The 22,473-nt window shown below is 42.2% G+C and overlaps 1 protein-coding gene across 1 annotated transcript in view; it reads left to right on the forward strand.

The window, feature by feature from the left end:
* Positions 1-22,473, forward strand: part of ess2 (ess-2 splicing factor homolog) — a 75,222-nt gene that overhangs the window by 48,352 nt on the left and 4,397 nt on the right. The window contains exons 8-9 of the mRNA XM_063073592.1: positions 16,577-16,686; positions 21,461-21,576. Of these exons, the coding sequence (XP_062929662.1) occupies positions 16,577-16,686; positions 21,461-21,576 (226 nt within the window). The remainder of the gene's footprint in view (positions 1-16,576; positions 16,687-21,460; positions 21,577-22,473) is intronic.

A 22,473-nucleotide genomic window follows, 5' to 3' on the forward strand; every position in this document is an offset into this window, starting at 1 on the left:
TGATCCTGCACCTTCTGTGTTATTCCCAGAAATACCTGCCATTGTTGTTCCACTGTCATCCCTGCTAGGGTATCTTACCAGTCAACTTTGGCCAGCTCCTTCCTCATGGCTCCATAGTCCCCTTTGTTCATCTGTAATACTAACACTTCCGATTTTCCCTTCTCCCTCTCAAATTGTAGATTAAAACTTATCATATTATGGTCACTACCTCCTAATGGTTCCTTTGCCTCGAGTTCCCTTATCAAATCCGGTTCATTACACAACACTAGATCCAGAATTGCCTTCTCCCTGGTAGGCTCCAGTACAAGCTGCTCTAAGAATCCATCTCAGAGGCACTCTGCAAACTCCCTTTCTTGGGGTCCAGTACTAACCTGATTTTCCCAGTCTACCTGCATGTTGAAATCCCCCATAACAACCGTAGCATTACCTTTGCGACATGCCAATTTTAATTCTTGATTCAACTTGCACCCTATATCCAGGCTACTGTTTGGGGGCCTGGAACTCCCATTAGGGTCTTTTTGCCCTTACAATTTCTCAGTTCTATCCATCCTGACTCTACATCTCCTGATTCACTGTCACCCCTCGCAAGGGACTGAATTTCATTCCTCACCAACACAGCCACTCCACTCCCTCTGCCCACCTGTCTGTCCTTTCGATAGGACGTATACCCTTGAATATTCATTTCCCAGCCCTGGTCCTCTTGCAGCCATGTCTCTGTTATTCCTACAACATCATATTTACCAATTTCCAGCTGAGCCTCAAGCTCATCCACTTTAATTCTTATACTTCATGCATTCATATATAATACTTTTAATCCATTACTCCCCTCACCTTTCACATCGATTCCTGTTGCACTTGGCCGTATTCTCCGATCCCTTCCTGATCATTCAACCCCGTTAATTCTGTTGTCTTTCTTAACTTTTCTTATTCTCTCTTTCTCTTTAACTCCATCCTTATATTAGATAGGAGATCTAATATTGCGTCCTCTCTAGTTAGTACCTCTATATATTGATTTGGAAAACTTTCCTGAACACATTTTACAAACTCTGACCTATCTAAATCTTTAACAGTATGGGAGTCCCAATCAATATGTGGAAAATTAAAATCCCCTACTATCACAACTTTATGTTTCCTGCAGTTGTGTTCTATCTCTCTGCAGATTTTCTCCGCCAATTCTCGCTGACTGTTGGGTGGTCTATAATACAACCCCATTAATGTGGTCATACCTTTCCTGTTTCTCAGCTCCACCCATATGGCCTTGGTAGACAAGCCCTCTAATCTGTTCTGCCTGAGCACTGCTGTAACATTTTTCCTGACTAGCAATGCCACCCCCTCACCCTTCATTCCTCTGCCTCGATCACGTCTGAAACATCAGAACCCTGGAACATTAAGCTGCCAGTCCTGCCCCTCCTGTAGCCAAGTTTCACTAATGGCTATAATGTCGTAATTCCATGTGTCAATCCACACCCTCAACTCGTCTGCCTTCCCCGCAATACTCCTTGCATTGAAATATACACACCTCAGAAGATTATTACCACCACACACAACCCTTCTATTTGTGACTTTGCATGAACTTTTAACAACATTTATTTTCACCCCCGTTCCACTGTCTGCTCTGGCACTCTGGTTCCCCCTGCAAATCTAGTTTTATCCGTCCCCAAAAGCACTAACAGACCTCCCTGCAAGGATATTGGTCCCCTTGTAGTTCAGATGTAACCCGTCTCTCTTGTACAGGTCCCACTGCCCCAGAAGAGGTCCCAGTGATCCTGAAATCTGAAACCCTGCCCCCTACACTAGTTCCTCAGCCACGTGTTCATCTGCCAGAGCATCCTATTCTTACCCTCACTGGCACGTGGCACAGGTAGTAATCCTGAGATTACGACCCTTGAGGTTCTGCTTTTTAACTTCCTACCAAGCTCTCTATACTCACACTTCAGGACCTCCTCACTCTTCCTTCCTACGTCATTGGTACTGATGTGTACCATGACATCTGGCTGATCACCCTCCCACTTCAGAATGCTGTGCACGCGATCAGAGACATCCCTGACCCTGGCACCCAGGAGGCAACAAACTATCTGGGAGTCTCTGTCACGACCACAGAACCTCCTGTCTGTACCTCTAACTAACGAGTTCCCTATCACTACCGCTGTCCTCTTCTTCCATCCTCCCTTCTGCTTTGCAGAACCAGACTCAGTGCCAGAGATCCGGCTGCTGCAGCTTGTCCCAGGTAAGTCATTCTCCCCCCCCCCCCAACAGTATCCAAATCGGTATACTTGTTGTTGAGGGGAATGGCCACAGGAAAACCCTGCTCTGCCTGCCCTTTCCCCTTCCCTCGCCTGATGGTAACCCAATTATCTGTGTGCTGCTCCTTTGGCGTAACTACCTCCCTGAAGCTACTATCTATAAACTCCTCATTCTCCCGAATGATCTGGAGGTCATCCAGCTCCTGTTCCAGTTCCCTTATGCAGTTTGTTAGGAGCTGTAGCTGGATGCACTTCTTGCAGGTGTCATTGTCAAGGACACCGGAGGTCTTCCTGACTTCCCAAATCCTGCAAGAGGAGCATTCCAACATCCTACTTGGCATTCTCTCTACTCTAAACTAACAAAACAAAACTTACTGGAACCTACCCTCGCCTCTGCCTGTTCACACCAAAACCTGTTGAGCCAAAGCCATCCCACTCTGTTCCCTCTGACTCTGCTGCCCGCTGCATATGGTGGTCTTTTTTTTTAAACCTTTGGCGCTCTACGTCACGCGCCTGCGCAGTTGAGCCTCTTTTCCCCGAGCAGTGTGAAAAAATTCCAGTGAGTACAGACCCAAAACTGCCAAACACTCCTCATCTGTTAACCGCTTTATTCCCGGAATCATCCTTGTGAACCTCCTCTGGATTCTCTTCAATGACAACACATCCTTTCTGAGATCTGGGGCCCAAAACTGTTGATAATACTCCAAGTGTGGCCTGACAGTGTCTTATAAAGGTTCAGCATTATCTCCTTGCTTTTATATTCTATTCCCCTTGAAATAAATGTCAACATTGCATTTGCCACAAAGCCATCAATTCCGTTGTCTAAATTATCGACAAACAATGTGAAAAGCAGCATCCCAATACTGACCCCTGAGGAACACTACTAGTCACTGGCAGCCAACCAGAAAAGGCTCCCTTTATTCCCACTTGATGCCTCCTGCCTGTCAGCCATTCTGCTATCCATGCCAGTATCTTTCCTGTAATGCCATAGGATTTTATCTTGTGAAGCAGCCTCATGTATGTCACCTTATCAAATGCCTTCTGAAAATCCGAGTAACTGACATGCACTGACAGAACTCTAACAGATTTGTCAGGCAAGATTTCCTTTTACAGAAACCATGCTGACTTTGACTTATTTTATCATCGGTCTCCAAGTACCTCGAAACCTCATCCTTAATAATAGACTCCAACACTTTCCCAACCACTGAGATTAGACTAACTGGCCTATAATTTCATTTCTTTTGCCTTTCTCTCTTCTTGAGGAGTGGAGTGACATATGCAATCTTCCAGTCCTCCAGGACCATGCCAGAATCAAGTGGTTCTTGAAAGATCATGACCAATGCATCTGTTATCTTTCAGCACCTCTCTCAGGACTCAGGGATGTGGTCCATCTGGCCTTTGTAATAGCAATGGCACTCACTCCTGCTCCCTGACACACCAGACCTCTAGCACACTGCTAGTGTCTTCCACAGTGAAGACTGATGCAAAGTACCCATTAAATCCATCTGCCATTACTACCTCACCAGCATCATTTTCTAGTGGTCCAATATCAACTCTCATCTCCCTTTTACTCTTTATATATCTGAGAAAGCTTTTGGTATCCTGCTTTATATTATTGGCTAGTTTGTCCTTGTATTTCATCTTCCCTTGTAACTTTTTTTAGTTGCCTTTTGTTGGATTTTAAAAACCAACACTCACTTTTGCTACCTTGTATGCCATTCCTTGGCTTTTATGCAGTCCTTAACTTCCCTTGTCAGCCACGGTCGCCTATCCTTGCCACTTGAGAACTACTTCCTCTGTGGGGCATATCTATCCCGCGGCTTGTGAACTATTCCCAGAAACTTCAGCCATCTCTGCTCTGCTGTCATCCCCACCAGTATCTCCCTCCAATCCATCTGGGCAAGCTCCTCTCTCATGCCTCTGCAATTCCCTTTATTCCATTGCAATACTGATACATGTGAGTTATGCTTCTCCCTCTCAAATTAGAGTCAGTAGAGTCAGTTTTTGTCAGTAGACTATTCCATGTTCCAAGACTTAGCAGCCATTCTAGATGAGTGTCACCACTGTCATGGACTTTATCAGCAAGTGCATTGAGGACTGCGCCAAAGAGGACAATCTAGGTTTTGCCAAACTGAAAATGGGAAATCCATACCCTACTGAAAACTAGAACTTTTTTTTTTTACAAATCTTTTTATTGTTATATTATACAGGAAAAATAATGAGTACATTGAAGTAACAACACTTAGAATGCCTCAAAAAAAACATTATCTTAAAGATTGAAAAAAAAATTTGTGATAACAAAAAAAACCTACTAAGCAGAAGAGTGAAAGAAAAAAAAAAGAACCCATTAGGTGTACAGCCCCGGAGTCATGCGTCATACAAGAAGTTTCTAAAAATAAACATCAAACTGGAAAGCGGCCAGTTTTGAGGCTTTGACTCGAGAGATTCTGGCAGTTTTGGCAGTTGGTCAGTGCAATCAAGTCAATCAAGATTTGAATAGATCAGCAGTGAAGGAGTGGAGCTTTGAGGCTTTGACTCGAGAGGCTTCGACGAGAAGAGGCGGAGGACAAGCTAGCTCACAGTTAGTTTTACAATGTCTCCTGAGACGGTGATGTGCCTGTCATGTGAGATGTGGCAGTCTTGGGGGAACTTCCCTCTCCCGCAGAGTCACTTCTGCCAGAAGTGCATACGGCTGGGCGATATGGAAGACCGTGTAAGGAATCTGGAGCAGCAGCTGGATGACCTTCGACTCATAAGGGAGAATGAGGCAGTCATAGATGAGAGCTACAGGGAGGTAGTCACACCTAGGCTGTCGGAAGCAGGTCGTTGGGTGACAGTCAGAGGGGGGAAAGCGAAGGTGAGCAGACAGGTAGTGCAGAGCACCCCTGTAGCCATTCCCCTGAATAATAAGTTTACCGTCCTGGATACTGTTGGCGGGGACGACCGACCAGGTGTGAGCCATGGTGGCAGGGCCTCCGGCACTGAGTCTGACCCTGTGGTGCAGAAGGGTGGGACAGAGAAGAGGAGAGCTGTCGTCATTGGAGACTCTATAGACAGGGGAGCAGACATGAGATTTTGTGGACGTGAGAAGGACACCTGCATGGTTTGTTGCCTCCCAGGTGCCAGGATGTCTCTGACCGGGTGCACGACATCCTGGAACGAGAGGGAAAGCAACCAGAAGTCGTGATACATGTTGGGACCAACAACATAGGCAGAAAGAGGGATGAGGTCCTGAAGTGTGAGTTTCGGGAACTAGGCAGAAGGCTGAAGAACAGGACCTCAAGGGTGGCGTTCTCAGGATTGCTGCCAGTGCTACGTGATAGTGATGGTAAGAATTGGAGGAGATGGCAGTTGAATGTGTGGCTGAGGAGTTGGTGCAGGGAGCAGGGTTTTAGATCTTTAGATCATTGGGATCTCTTCTGGGGAAGGTGGGACCTGTACAGATTGGATGGGTTGCACCTGAACTCGAGGGGGAGCAATATCCTTGCAGGTAGGTTTGCTAGCATGGTTCGGGAGGGTTTAAACTAATTTGCGAAGGGGATGGGACCCAGAGCGATAGAGCAGTGAAAGAAGTGCATGGAGTAAAGCCAGATCTAACATACAGAGAGGCTTTGAGGAAAGAGAAGCAGAATAAACGGTGTAAAGACAGTAAGGTAGAAGGCCTGAAATATGTGTACCTCAGTGCAAGAAGCATCAGGAACAAAGGTGATGAACTCAGAGCTTGGATACATACATGGAATTATGATGTAGTGGCCATTACAGAGACCTGGCTGGCACCAGGGCAGGAATGGATTTTCAATATTCCTGGATTTCAGTGCTTTAAAAGGGATAGAGAGAGTGGAAAAAGGGGAGGAGGGGTGGCATTACTGGTCAGGGATATTACTACAGCTACAGAAAGGGTGGGTAATGTAGCAGGATCCTCTTTTGAGTCAATATGGGTGGAAGTCAAGAACAGGAAGGGAGCAGTTACTCTATTGGGGGTATTCTATAGGCCCCCTGGTAGCAGCAGAGATACAGAGGAGCAGATTGGGAGGCAGGTTTTGGAAAGGTGCAAAAATAACAGGGTTGTTATCATGGGTGACTTTAACTTCCCTAATATTGATCGGCACCGGATTAGTTCCAAGGGTTTGGATGGGGCAGAGTTTGTTAAGTGTGTCCAGGACGGATTCCTGTCACAGGATGTGGACAGGCCGACCAGGGGGAATGCCATACTAGATCTAGTACTAGGTAATGAACCGGGTCAGGTCACAGATCTGTCAGTGGGTGAGCATCTGGGAGACAGTGACCACCGCTCCCTGGCCTTTAGCATTATCGTGGAAAAGGATAGAATCAGAGAGGACAGGAACATTTTTAATTGGGGAAAGGCAAATTATGAGGCTATAAGGCTAGAACTTGCGGGTGTGAATTGGGATGATGTTTTTGCTGGAAAATGTACTATGGACATGTGGTCGATGTTTAGAGATCTCTTGTGGGATGTTAGGGATAAATTTGTCCCGGTGAGGAAGATAAAGAATGGTAGCGTGAAGGAACCATGGGTGACAAGTGAGGTGGAAAATCTGGTCAGGAGGAAGAAGGCAGCATACATGAGGTTTAGGAAGCAAGGATCAGATGGATCTATTGAGGAATATAGGGAAGCAAGAAAGGAGCTTAAGAAGGGGCTGAGGAGAGCAAGAAGGGGACATGAGAAGGCCTTGGCAAGTAGGGTAAAGGAAAACCCCAAGGCATTCTTCAATTATGTGAAGAAAAAAGGATGACAGGAGTGAAGGTAGGACCGATTAGAGATAAAGGTGGGAAGATGTGCCTGGAGACTGTGGAAGTGAGCGAGGTCCTCAATGAATACTTCTCTTCAGTATTCACCAATGAGAGGGAACTTGATGATGGTGAGGACAATATGAGTGAGTTGATGTTCTGGAGCATGTTGATATTAAGGGAGAGGAGGTGTTGGAGTTGTTAAAATACATTAGGATGGATAAGTCCCCGGGGCCTGACGGAATATTCCCCAGGCTGCTCCACGAGGCGAGAGAAGAGATTGCTGAGCCTCTGGCTAGGATCTTTATTTCCTCGTTGTCCACGGGAATAGTACCGGAGGATTGGAGGGAGGCGAATGTTGTCCCCGTGTTCAGAAAAGGTAGTAGGGATAGTCCGGGTAATTATAGACCAGTGAGCCTTACATCTGTGGTGGGGAAAGCTGTTGGAAAAGATTCTTAGAGATAGGATCTATAGGCATTTAGAGAATCATGGACTGATCAGGGACAGTCAGCATGGCTTTGTGAAGGGCAGATCGTGTCTAACAAGCCTGATAGAGTTCTTTGAGGAGATGACCAGGCATATAGATGAGGGTAGTGCAGTGGATGTGATCTATATGGATTTTAGTAAGGCATTTGACAAGGTGCCACACGGTAGGCTTATTCAGAAACTTAGAAGGGAAGTCTGGCCAGGTGGATTCAGAATTGGCTTGCCTGCAGAAGGCAGGGGGTGGTGATGGAGGGAGTACATTCAGATCGGAGGATTGTGACTAGTGGTGTCCCACAAGGATCTGTTCTGGGACCTTTACTTTTCGTAATTTTTATTAACAACCTGGATGTGGGGGTAGAAGGGTGGGTTGGCAAGTTTGCAGACGATACAAAGGTTGGTGGAGTTGTAGATGGTGTAGAGGATTGTCAAAGATTGCAGAGAGACATTGATAGGATGTAGAAGTGGGCTGAGAAGTGGCCGATGGAGTTCAACCCAGAGAAGTGTGAACTCCAAGGCAGAGTACAAAGTAAATGGCAGGACACTTGGGAGCAGAGGGATCTCGGGGTAGATGTCCACAGATCCCTGAAAGTTGCCTCACAGGTGGATAGGGTAGTTGAGAAAACATATGGGGTGTTAGCTTTCATAAGTCGAGGGATAGAGTTTAAGAGTCGCGATGTAATGATGCAGCTCTATAAAACTCTGGTTAGGCCATACTTGGAGTACTGTGTCCACTTCTGGTCACCTCACTATAGGAAGGATGTGGAAGCATTGGAAAGGGTACAGAGGAGATTTACCAGGATGCTGCCTGGTTTAGAAAGTATGCATTATGATCAGAGATTAAGGGAGCTAGGGCTTTACTCTTTGGAGAGAAGGAGGATGAGAGGAGACATGATAGATGTGTACAAGATAATAAGAGGAATAGATAGAGTGGATAGCCAGTGCCTCTTCCCCAGGGCACCACTGCTCAGTACAAGAGGATATGGCTTTAAGGTAAGGGGTGGGAAGTTCAAGGGGGATATTAGAGGAAGGTTTTTTATTCAGAGAGTGGTTGGTGCGTGGAATGCACTGCCTGAGTCAGTGGTGGAGGCAAATACACTAGTGAAGTTTAAGAGACTACTAGACAGGTATATGGAGGAATTTAAGGTGGGGGCTTATACAGGAGGCAGGGTTTGAGGGTCGGCACAACATTTTGGGCCAAAGGGCCTGTACTGTGCTGCACTATTCTATGTTCTATGTTCTAATCCGCCAGCAAGAAAAGAAAATATACTCAAAAATTTACAATTAGATCGTGGAAAAATTATATTAATTAACTCAAATGATAATAACGAGCAAATGAGCCCCATCTTTTCTCAAAATCAAATAAAGGTTCAAAGGTTCGACTTCTAATTTTCTCCAAACTAAGACATAGCATCACTTGAGAGAACCATTGTGACAAAGTGGGAGCTGATGTATCCTTCCACTTCAACATAATGGCCTCCTAGCTATCAATGTAACAAATGCAATAACATGTTGGTCAGACACAGAAATACCATGAATATTTTGAGGAATTATTCCAAAAAGCACAGCTAGTGTATTAGGTTGTAAATTAACTTTAAGTACTTTAGAAATTGTTGAAAAAACCGACTTCCAGAACTGTTCCAATATAGAACAAGACCAAAACATATTTGTCAGTGTAGCTATCTCAGTTTTACATCTATCACAATGACTATCAACATTAGAAAAGATTTTAGAAAGTCTCTCCTTTGTCAAATGATAACGATGTACAATTTTAAATTGAAACAATGAATGGCTAGCACAAATTGAAGAAGGGTTAACCAACTTCAATATCTGCATCCAATCCTCCATCATATAAGTCAAATTAAGTTCCTTTTCCTAATCCTGTTTAATCTTATATAAAAGACGCTTATCCCATTGTAATAATAAATTATAAATTCTTCCAACAGAAACCTTAATCAAAGGATTCATACTCATAATAGTATCTAACTGGTCAGCCTCCAATATGTAAGGAAAATTACTTAAATATTTTTGTAAAAAATGTCTAACTTGAAGGTATTGCAGAAAGTGTGAGTATGAAAGAGAATATTTATCAATTAATTGTTCAAAAGACATCTATCTATCTATCTTCTTTAAATAAATCCAAAAAAGAATTAATACCTTTATTTTTCCAAAGTAAAAAAAATTGGATCACTCAATTTCGGTAAATTAAACTACAAAGTTTAAATTTTTTAAGATTAAAAAAATTGCGGAATTGGAGCCAAATTTGTAAAGAATACTTGATCACAGGATATAGGTTTAAATTAACAACTTTAACTAATTGCATAGGTAAAGCAGCTCCCAATAACGAGGTTAAATAAAACTGTTTTACAACTTTCAGTTCCAGGTCTACCCAAGTTGGCCGATCACTCTTATCAACCCAGTATAACCAAAAAGACATATATTGCACATTAACAGCCCAGTAATACCTTCTTAGATTAGGCAAAGCAAGACCTCCATCCTTTTTCAATTTTTGTAAATGACATTTACTAATTCTTGGTCTTTTATTATTCCAAATAAAAGATAAAATAATAGAATCAATCCGATCAAAAAACTTCCTAGTCAAAAAAACAGGAATATTCTGAAATAAATATAAAAATTTCGGTAAAATCATCATTTTAACTATATGAATATGACCAACAAGTGAAAATGTAAGTGGACTCCATCTACTAAATAAATACTTCATAGAGTCTACTAAGGGAACAAAATTGGCTTAATAAAGATCCTTATATTTTTTAGTAATTATAATACCTAGATATCTAGAAGAGTCTGTAACTTTAAAAGGAGTATTATCATATATAGAGACAGAATCAATTAAGGGAAACAATTAACTTTTACTAAAATTTATTTTATATCCTGAAAAACCTCCAAATTCGTTAAATAATTTTAGCAAGGCAGGAATGGATTCGTCAGGGTTCGATATATAAACCAATAAATCATCAGCGTAAAGAGTGACCTTATGCATGGTCTCATTCACAAAAATCCCGTGGATATTTTTAGCCTCACGAAGAGCAATAGCAAGGGGTTCTAATATTAAATTAAACAACAAAGGACTTAATGGACAGCCTTGCCCTGTCCCCCGTGAAAGCTGAAAAAAAGGAGACCTACAATTGTTAGTGACAACAGTAGCAATAGGGGCTTTATATATCATTTTAATCCAATTATTAAAATTAGCACCAAAGCCAAATTTCTCTAAAACATTGAATAAATATTTCCATTCGACTCGGTCGAACGCTTTTTCAGCATCCAAAGATACAACACATTGTGGAGTTTTAAAAGAGAATATATAATGTTAAGTAGTCTCCGATTGGCCATTATCTTTGACAAAATCTTAGCGTCAACATTCAGTAAGGAAATAAGTCTGTATGAAGCACAGTCAGTAGGATCTTTATCTTTTTTAAGAATTAAAGAAATAGAAGCCTCATAAAAAGTAGAGGTAAGTCACCTTTCACAAAAGAATCCTTGAATATTTCCAACATATACGGAGAAAGCAACTTTCCAAAATTCTACAGGATAGCCGTCAAGTCCTGGGGACTTACCAGATTGCATTGAAAAAATAGCTTTATGAATTTCGGCTTCAGTAATTTGAGCATGAAGAGTTTTTTGATCCTCAGCCGTGATTTTAGGAAAAAAAATCTTTCGTAAGAAAGCATTCATTTCAGAGGAATCTAATGGATATTGAGATTTATAAAGCTCAGCAGAAAAATCTTGAAAAATCTTATTAATTTCTTCATATTCCTGAGCTAAGATCATCTTTCCTACGAATTTTCATGATTAGCCTTTTGGCTGCAGCCATTTTTAATTGAGATGCAAGCAGTTTATTATTTTTATCCTCAAACATATAAAATTGGCTCTTTAATTTCAGCAAATATCCTTCAATGGGATGAGTTAATAACAGGTTATATTGTGATCGAAGTTCCACCCTTCGTTTAAATAAATCAGTATTGGGGGAAATTGCATAGATATTATCTAAATCTTTAATTTGTTTTGAAATTCTGTCTTAATTCTGCTTTAGTTTGTTTTTTAAGTTTAGCTGAATAAGAAATAATCTGACCATGTAAAAATGCTTTAAATGTATCCCATATAACTAATTTAGACATACCCCCTATATCATTAAAAAGAAAAAATTCTTTTCTCTGGGTTTCAATGAAAGTGACAAAGTCAGAGTTTTGCAATAATGTCTGAGACATGCGCCAAGGTGGGTGGGCAAGAATGACATCATCAAATTCAAAAGACAAACTCAGAGGCGCATGATCAGATAGAGCAATAGCGTCATATTCAGAAGTTTTAACACTAGGCAAGAAGCCTAGTCTGTCTTAATATACTATAATATAATCGATCCTCGAACATTTTTTATAAACATGTGAGAAGAAAGAATATTCTCTATTATCAGGATGGAGATACCTCCACAAATCAACCAACCCAAAATCAATCAAAAAGGAATTAATAAATGACGCGGATCAATTTGGAAGTCGCTGGCTGGTTGAGCTCTTATCAATCATAGGATTTAGGACCATACAAATTAACCAAAACAACTTTTCTGTTACAGATTGTTCCTTTAACAATTAAAAATCTACCATTAGAATCTGATTCAATATCCTCTTGAATAAATATATAAGGTTTAATAAAAATAGACAAGCTTTTTGTTTTACTCTGAGAAGTAGAGTGGAATTGCAAACCATTCCACCATCTAAAAAATCTATTTTGATCTCCCGCTGTCTATGTGTCTCTTGAGCAAAAATTATATCAAGTTGGAATCGGTTAATAATTTTAAAAGTCTTTTTGCTTAATAAGATGATTCCAACCACGTACATTCCAACTTATTATATTAATCCGTTTAAATACCATACTATAATTTTATTCTACTTTATGCATGCACAGAGCACATACCAATACAGGATGATCAAAAATGGCGGTGATGAAGAATACAACCAGATAAAAAACACGCATGCTTCAGAACCACCCAATGGGAAAAAACTCCTAACTCTAAATCCACCCACCCACACCCGGAAACCCGAAAAAGGCAAGCGATCTACGATAGAATTCAAAGCTACAGACTGCCCTGCCTGTGTTTTCTTTCCCTACCCCCAGTTAGTAAAAAAGTGGAGTGACCTTGTGAAAAAAACAATAAAGTCTCAGCAAAAAAAGGTATTTACATTCCATCGACTAATAAACAAGAAAGAACCAAAATAATGTTATCTCTTAGAGAGAAAAACCAGCGCCATCTTTAAGTTTAATATTAATTCCCTAAAAAAACTTTAAATTCAATTATAAAATGTTGTAATAAAACAGAAAAAATATATAAAAAGCCCTGTTAGTAGGAAAAAACTACCAATTAGCTAATTAAAAAAAAAGAGACAAACCAAGTATTAAATTAAAGGACCAAATCCCCGTATCATCTTCTCTCAGTGGTAGAATGTTCAGAGATCATTTAGACAGAGATACTTAAGCCATAAATCTTTCCAAAGGAAAACCAACAATATGCAATGATGAACAACTCTCTTTGTCTTCTTTAATTAGTCTCTCAATGAAATATACAAATGACCTTCATAAATCTTCTTTCCAAAATGCCAATAATATACAGATAGCCAAACAGCCTTTCAGATAGATCATTCAACAGCGGCATTGGTAACAGCGGCGGGTATAGTCTGAACAAAGTCCAGTGCAGCTTTTGGATCAAAAAAAGTACGAGGAGGAGAATTAGCAGGAAAAATTTTAATTCTTGTCGGGTACCTCAAAGACGGAAAAAGTTTTTTATCATATGCTTGTTTCATTACCAGGGCAAATTTTGATCTTTGTTCCATTATCTTTCTTGGATAATCTTTGTAAAAGCGAAGCTCAGATGCCATAAATCTAAAAAGTCTGTTTTCTTGCCTGTCGCATTATTTGATCTTTAATTTTAAAGTGATGAAAGCAAACCAGAACAGATCTTGGTTTACTAGAATCCTTCAATTTGGAGATAAACGCCCTGTGTGCCCTTTCTATAGCAGGTGGCTTTGATAGAATGGTAGGAAATAAAGTGTGGAAAAGCTTTCCAAAGTAAGCAGTTAAATCTCCATCTTCAGCTCCTTCTTGCAGCCCACCAATTCGTATATTCCTTCGTTGAGACCTAGTTTCCAGGTCTATAATCTTATTTTGATATCTTTCTAAATGAGTTGTAGCTTCAGACAACTTTTGCTTAGTTATCTTCAATTCCTCTTCATGTGAAATAACTTGAGTTTCCAGGTCTTTAAGTTTTCCCAGAAATGAGTTCATTTCATTACTAATCTTTTCCAGTTGGTCTTTAATTGATCCATTCTGATCCTTAATTGAATTCGGTGTCCGAACGATATCTTCAGCCCACGATGGCATTTCATCAGATATTTCCTTTTGCACCTTTCCTTTCCCATTACCTTTATCACTAGGTTCAGGTAAATTCTTCCCACTTCTTGTAGACATAGACATATTGATTCCCCCTCAAGAATCAGCAAGTAAAAATTTTAAATTCAAAGCTTAAACTAGGGGGAGAGAAGGAAAACTAAGAGCAGCACAAAAATACTGCTACTCCATTTGCAGACGGGGCAGTCCCCCTGAAAACTAGAACTTCTAACATTCATATCAGTTAACCTGACCTTTGCAAGAAATCAAGATATGATCTCTGTAAAGCAATCCTAAACAGAGCCCTACACAGGCTAGTCAGCTATGGTAGGGATTATGTTTTCTTCTTGAGCCCTTAGCTCCCAATAGAACATAGGCCATCAATGACTTCCTGTCTCCCATCATTCCCACCCTTCCCCAGTAACGCTCCCCAATTCTGGCATCATTAGTGCTGCTTCATGCAGCCATGCTGAGCTCGTCAATTTCATCAGCTTTGCCTCTAACTTCTACACCAACATCTTTTATAAACCTACAGATTCCCACAATTTTCTAGTCTATACTTCTTTCCACCCTGTTTCCTGTAAAAATGCTGTTCCCTTTCCTGAGTTCCTTCATCTCTGAGCATCTGTTCCCAGGATGCAGCTTTCCTTTCCAGGATATCAGAGATGTCCTCTTTCAAAAAGCACGGTTTCCCTTCCTCCGCCATTAATGCTGCCCTCACCCACATCTCCTCCATTTCCTGAACATCCAGGTTCACCCCATCTTCCCGCTGCTTCAACAGTGATAGAGTTCCTTTTGTCCTTACCCAGAGCCTCCGCATTCAACACATCATCCCCTGCAAGTTCCGCCATCTCCAAAGGGATCCTACCACCAAATATATCTTTACCAACTCCCTCCCCTACCGTGATTCTCTTGTCCATTCATCCCTCCCCACTAAAGTCCCTACTGGCACTTATCACTCGGGGCCCCAAACAGTCCTTCTAGGTGAGGCAACTCTTCACCTATGAATCGGCTAGTGTCATCTATTGTGTCTAGTGCTCCCGATGTGGCCTCCTCTACATTGGTGAGACCTGTCATAAATTGGGGGACCACTTGGTCGAGCAACTCTGCTCCATCTGCCTAAAGCAGAACTTTCCTTTGGTCAAACACTTTAATTCCAATTCCCATTTCTGTTCTGAAGAGTTGGTTCATGGCCTCCCCTTGTGCCAAGATGAGGCCCCCCTCAGGGTGGAGGAGCAACACTTTATATTCCATCTGGGTAGCTTCCACCCTGATAGCATGAATATTCAATTCTCTTTCCAGAATAAAAAACATCCCCCCCCTTCCCTCTTCCTCTATTCCCCACTTTGACCTCTTTTCTCTTCTCACCTGCCTATCGCCTCTTCCCTTCCCCACCTGGGTCACCCCCCTTCTTCCCTTTCTCGTATGGTTCACTCTCCTCTCCTATCAGATTCCTTCCTCTCCAGCCCTTTACCTTTCTCACCCACCTGGCTTCACCTATCACCTTTTAGCTATCTTCCTTCCACGTTTTTATTCTAGCATCATCCCCCATCCTTTCTAGTCCTGAAGAAAGGTCCCAGCCTGAAACGTCAACTGTTTATTCATTTCCATAGATGCTGCCTGACCTGCTGAGTTCCTCCAGCATTTTGTGTGTATTGCTTTCTTTATGAAGACTGAAAGTGCGAATTAGATTTTATGAAACATTGCATCTGTTTTAATGAAGGGATTAGATTCTGCTGATGTTGTCGTTAAGGCAATGTGAAATATTGGATTTGGTAAAGAACGGAAGGGGAAATAGGGGATTTGACAGTAGATAATATCACTAGATTTTGATGGGATTGTTTTTTCTTTGCTGTGGAAGGCTGAGGTGATTTAATTGAGGTGCATAAATCTACTTACTTATTTTATTTATTGAGATACAGTGCGGAATAGGCCCTTTTGGCCCTTTGGGGATGTGGCCCAGCAATTCCCCAATTTAACCCTAGCCTAATCACAGGACAATTTACAATGACCAACTAACCTACCAATTGATATATCTTTAGACCACTGGATGAAACTGGAACACCCGGAGGAAATCCACACAGTCACAGGGAGAACGTACAAACTCCTTACAGACAGCGAAGGGAATTGAACCTGGATCACCTGCACTGTAAAGTGTTATGCTAACCACTATGCTACTGCCCCATCCAGGCTAATTTGAGTCTGAATAGCTGGGAAAGAGCAGCAAAGTTTCCTTGTCAAGTAAATTAGTAGCCCGGTGGCATAGATTTAAGTTAATTTGTGGTGTAAAAGAAATCAGTTAGTTTTTCTGTGAGTGTCAGTGGGTCTTTCTGAAGGCTAGCAGAGGCATAAATACTATTTTAAAAAGTACCTGAACCTCTGTAATCTGTTGGTCAACAGACCACAAACTAGAATGTGGATTAGCCAGGTGTCAGTCTGTGCAGAAGCAGCACCCTTTGAGTGGGCTTGTTATGCTCTCTGGGGTTCTATGATGTTCTAACGCAGAGGTGTGTCTTGATTGCCCATGCTAAACATGTGCTTGGCTTCTACTATTCAATTCATTTTGTGTTTAGCACTATTGACTGAGGGCTAATCTTTGCTGCTCCGATTCTACTATGTGTGGGACTGTCCAATGACTGGATTTGTGCTGCTGGAACTGAGACATCAGACTGTATTGTTGATCAAAGCTTGTTCTCCTCATTTCCCAGGTGTGATGGACTCACCGATGATGACATGGGGTGAGATTGAAGGCACGCCATTGCATTTGAGTGGTTCAGAAACCCCTCATGTCGACAGGACACCAGGACCTGCATTTAAGGTACATCCTGGAAAGGGAGAACACCTCTAGTAGAAACTGTGCAGTACATTTCCCTAGTCAACTAACGTGTTAACCTGATGAAGGATGTTAATCCAAAATTTCGCCTGTTTATTCCCCTCTGTAGATGTTGCCTGAGCTGTTAAGTTCTGTGTGGTGCTCTGGATTTCCAGCATCTGCAAAATCTCATGTGTTTAATATTTTAACATGTGATTTTTGTACCTGTTCAGCCAGCTCTACTTTGGGGTGGTGGATGAAAGGTGAATTTAGGATATTATTAATCATACTACGAAGAGTCAGGTGCAAGAACCACAATTGACTGTACCGAGTCTTAAGGCCCTTCACAAAACTGGCACCAAAACGCTAAGAAGATTCCAGATCAAGTCTAAATTTAATTGCCAGTCAACCACACACGTATGCATCCAAATGAAACAGTGTTCCTCTGGGGCCAAGGTGAAAAGCACAGTACATACTGTCACACACAGCATGTCTTCTTATGATGGCACCTGCAGTCACAGGTCCCTGAGTGGCATGGCCTGAAGATTGATGGTGCATTCCTGCTGGGTCAGCTGCAGACAAAGGCAATCCAGCTTGGGATTCCAGGGAGTAAACACTGGAGAGCAGAGAGGCAAGTTTAAACAGACCAAAGTTTAAGAGGAGAGCTTGAGACATTGAAGATAAAAATACACTTGTTAATACTGGATCAATTGTATCTGGAAAGGATCAGGAGTCCAGAACCTGAGTACTACTCATTCCATGGATTAGAGGAAATTATGGAGACAAATGGGAACTGAGAAATCATAGAGATTTGAAAATAGGAATGAGCATTTTAAAATTTGAAGCAAAGCTTAATACATACACAGACTGGATGACCATAATAAGCAATTTGTCCTCAGTCACCAGGATAAATGTGCAAAGTAATACTGACTGCAAATTGTAGTTGGTTTCAAAGTATAGAAGGCACTATGTGTTTCTACATTGAATCAGAATCAAGTTTATCATCACTGACATGTCGTGAAATTTGTTTTTTGCAGCAACAGTACAGTGCAACACATTAAAAAAAATTATGTTATGATAAGAAATGTATATAAAAAGAAATTAAGTATTACAAAAAGAGAGAAAAATAGTGAGGTAGTGTTCATTGGTTTATAGACCGTTTAAGAATCTGATAGTGGAGGGGAAGAAGCTGTTCCTAAAGTGTTGAGTATCTTCAGGCTCCTGTACCACTTGTCTGGTGGTAGTAATAGGAAGATGGCATGTCCTGGGTGGTGGGGTCCTTAATAATGGATTCATCCATTTTGAGGCATCACCTTTTAACAATGTTCTCGTTGGTGTGGAGGCTTTTAACCACGACGGAGATGGCTGGGTTTACAACCCTTTGCAGCTTTATCGATCTTGTGCATTGGTACCTTTATACCAGATGGTATTGTGTGCAGAGCATTAGTGACCAAGGACAGACATCTGCCCCCCTATTCCTATTAAAGACAGCATGTAGAAGGCTGAAAAGAACTGCTTATTAGGAATTGCAGGAAGTGCTCTATTGGTTAGAATCACATCTCATGCAAACTGATAAACCTGCTTAATCATTTCTGCCCCTGGATACCATTGTAGGAGTTCCCCAGGATGATGTCATTAACCTACTTCCAGCTGCTTCCCTAATTTACCTTCTATGATCAGGGGATGCTTGCACCACTCCTCTATCATACATCAAAATCTAGCCATCATTCAGCATGGGACTGATAAATGCCATGTGATCCTCATGCCACATAAATTCCAGGCAACTCGTGTCCGTGACCTTTTGTGGGACAGCCTTTGCTCAGTCCCCCGTCATCATCATCCAGCCTTTCTGCCAGCTATGCCGACAGGCGGATCAGATGGACTTATCCCCACTTGCCCGCAAGACTTCCCTGCCAACAACACCTGAGGAGTTTAGACCCATTCAAAGACTAGGAGTTGACATGATAGGAACTCAAGCCATCACCCCATGTCTGATGTGACGACCATTTGCAACATAGAGATATCTTCAAGGGCTGTATCCAAACAGCACCTGCCAGACCCATCATTTTAGCTGTAAATGAAAAACAATACAAGTAAATCTACGCAAACATGAGGAAATCTGCAGATACTGGAATTTCAAGTAATGCACATAAAACTTGCTGGTGAACGCAGCAGGTCAGGCAGCATCTCTAGGAAGAGGTACAGTCGACGTTTCGGGCCGAGACCCTTTGTCAGGACTAACTGAAACAAAAGCTAGTAAGAGATTTGAAAATGAGAGGGGGAGGGGGAGATCTACATTTACTCTAAATCTGAAACAAAAGCAGAAAGTTCAGGAAGCAGTATTTTTTTACTGTTACTCCATACAAGATAGTACACTACAGCACATTATAGGCTCTTCAGTCCATGATGTTGTGTTGACTTTTTAAACTACTCTAAGATCAGTGTAACCCTTCCCTCCTACATAGCCCACCGCTTCTCCATCTTATAGAAAAACAAGGACAAACACAAGTGTTACTGCTGCCTGAAAGCCCCCTTCATGCACTAGAAAATGTATCATTCAAAATGAATTCCTGGTTTAAATTGTAGACCTACTTACCCAAAGCAAGGTACCATGGGGAATGTGGCATTTCAAGAGAGCCTCACCTCTCCCTTCTCGAAAGCATTGAGTAGTTGGTGATTGTTGGCTTGCCGGTGACACCTGTATCATGCAAGTGAATATTTTTTATTGAAACTGGAATTGATAAATTCTGGTGCAGGTGGACGACAATGAAGAATACATTTACAGAACCTTTCTGCTGTCATCTGTATCAGAGTTGGTCAATAAGAAGAACTGTTGATTACTTGCAACATAATCACAGAAGGTGTTTCTCTTGGCTTTCACCAAAGTGATTTTTAAACATTGTCATGAATCCCAAGAAAATAAAATGGAACGTTTTAGGAAGCTGCTGTACATTCAAGGCCATGAAAGGGAATGGTTAGTTAGCATAAGGTGGTAGTGTGCAAGGATGGAGTAGATGTCCTTTTCCTTTTGTTTGAGGCAGATTTGAAGGCTGTTATGACAACACCTGAAGAATTGCCAGGTGTGCAACAAGATCAGTCAGAATAGAAGAAGCTGGATCTTGAGCAGATAAATGGGAATGGGGTCAAGTGAGCTGAATCTAAGTGGAAAGATGAGCTTAAAGAGGGGAAGAAAATGTGAGTTTAGGGCCATGATGAGACCAATCTCAGGTTGGAGGAGCAGAACTTCATATTCCCTTTGACCTCATAGCATGAACATCGATTTCTCTAACTTCTGATAGTTTCTCCTTCCTTCCCCTTCCCCTTCTTCTTTTTCTGGCTCCCTCTTACCCCTTCTCTTCTCACTTGCCTATCACCTCCTTCTGGTGCTCCTCTTCCTTCCCTTTCTCCTATAGTCCATTGACCTTTCCTATGAGATTTCTCCTTCAGCCCTTTACCTTTTCCACCCATCAACTCCCAACTTCTCAGTTCATCCCACCCTTCTTCCCCCTCACTTAGTCTTGCCAGCTTTTATTGCTTCCCTTTCCTTCCCCCATCTTTTTATTCTGGCTTCTTCCCCCTTCCTTTCCAGTCCTGAAGAAAGGACTTGGCCTGAAACGTTGGCTGTTTATTCCCCTCCATAGATGCTGCCTGACTTGCTGAATTCCTCCAGCATTTTGTCTGCATTACTCTGGATTTTCAGAGAATCTCTTGTGTATATTCTTCCAAATCTTTGAACATTAATGTGTGGCCCTTATAGAAGGGGGATGCAGGTTTATGGTAAATTGGGATGTTGGGTTCATGGGAAGGCCACCAATTTACTGTCCATTTCTAATTCCCTTTAAAATTATGCTGGTGACCCTTTAAGCTCTAGCTTCATCAGCAGCATTTAGAGCAGTGGATGGACAATTGAGGAGAAAACACCAAAAGCTGGGTGGCAATGCTGCAGGAAAGGGCATTTAGTCAAGGATTCAGCCATCTTGGAGAATGTGAGCGACAAGGGAGCTGTTGAGATATGGTCATTTTATTTGGTGCAACGTAGGTTGTGTCTCTCTGCACCTTTTAGCCTCATGGACAGTGGAAATCTAGGGACACACTGACAATTAACAAGCTCCAGCAGAGGGCAGATCTGCCCATGGAACCATATCCCATTATTTCATGGGGTGCCAATGTAGACAACTCCATTCAGTGGCCACTTTATTAGGCACCTCCTGTATAAAGTGGCCACAGTTTATGTTTGTGGTCTTCTACTGCTGTAGCCCATCTACTTCAACATTTGGTGTGCTGCGTGTTCAGAGATGCTCTTCTGCACAACGTGGTTGTAATGAATGGTTGTTTGAGTTACTGTTGTCTTCCTGTCAGCTTGAACCAGTCTGGCCATTCTCCCCTAACCTCTCTCATTAACAAGATGTTTTCGCCCACGGAACTGCAGCTCACTGGATGTTTTGTTTTTTTGCACCATTCTCTGTAAATTTTAGAGACTATTGTGGGTGAAAATCCCAGGAGATCTGCTGTTTCTGAGATACTTAAACCACCCCGTCCGGCACCAGCAATCATTCCACAGTGAAAATTTCTTTCCTATTCAGATGTTTGATCTGAACAACAGCTGAACCTCTTGACCATGTCTACATGCTTTTATGCATTGAGTTGCTGTCACGTGATTGGCTGATTAGATATTTGCATTCATGAGTAGATGTGTCTAATAAAGTGGCCACTGAGTGTTTGTGGTTAGGAAACCTGTGTGTGAACTCAATACCTCCTGGCTTCTGTTCTCTTGCCACAGATTCTGGAACCAGGCAGGAGAGAGAGACTGGGCCTCAAAATGGTCAATGAAGTTGCAGCCAAAAACAGGACCAAGAAACAGGAAGCTTTGAGGAAGGCGACAGAGAGTCTGGTCAGGTGAGTGTGGACACTTGGCATGGTCCCTTCACAGTGCTGGGACTAGGCTACGGAGTGGGAACCCCAGCCCAGGGATTAACACCCAGACCTATGAAGACTGCTGGGGGCCACAATGACAGGTGCAGTTTGCCGTTAGTTGGCAAAAAGGTGTTAGATGGGGAACTAACGTAGGTGAGTTCTGTCTCTTCCCTTCAACAGCTCAGACCCTGCCAATGTGTGTGGGCTTGAGGACAGACCCTAGGGAAGGGAGGATGCAGGTCTTTGGTTGGAGGGAGTGCATCTGTGCTGGGATATCAGTACTGGAAGGAGGTGGATGGGTCTCCCTCTCTGGGATTAATGTATAGTGCATGCAGAAATGAGTGGGAATCTGACGTTGGAGTGAAGGAGGATGAGAGGTGACTTGATAGAGATGTACACGATAATAAAAGGCATAGAATGGGTGGACAGCCAGAGACCTTTTTCCAGAGTGGAAATAGTTAATACCAAGGGGCTTAATTTGATACACAAGAAGTTCTGCAGATACTGGATATCCAAAGGACACACACACGATGCTGGAGGAATTCAGTAGGACAGACAGCATCTATGGAAGTGAATAAAGAGTTGATAGTTCAGGCTGAGACCCTTCTTCAAAACAGGAAAGAAAGGGGGAAAACAGCAGGATAAAAAGGTTGGGGGAGGCGAAGGATACCTAGAAAGTGATAGGTGAAGCCAGGTGGGTGGGAAAAGTAAAGGGCTGAGAGGAAGGAATCTGATAGAAGAGGATAGTGGACCATAGGAGAAAGTGAAGGGTGAGGGGGAGGACCGGGGGAGGTGATGGGCAGGTGAGAAGAGATAAGGGGCCAGAGTGGGGAATAGAAGATGAGGGGAGGGCGGTGGGAATTTTTTTTACCAGAAGGA

Source organism: Mobula hypostoma, chromosome 2 (assembly GCF_963921235.1).
Source record: "Mobula hypostoma chromosome 2, sMobHyp1.1, whole genome shotgun sequence".
Classification (NCBI taxonomy): domain Eukaryota; kingdom Metazoa; phylum Chordata; class Chondrichthyes; order Myliobatiformes; family Myliobatidae; genus Mobula; species Mobula hypostoma.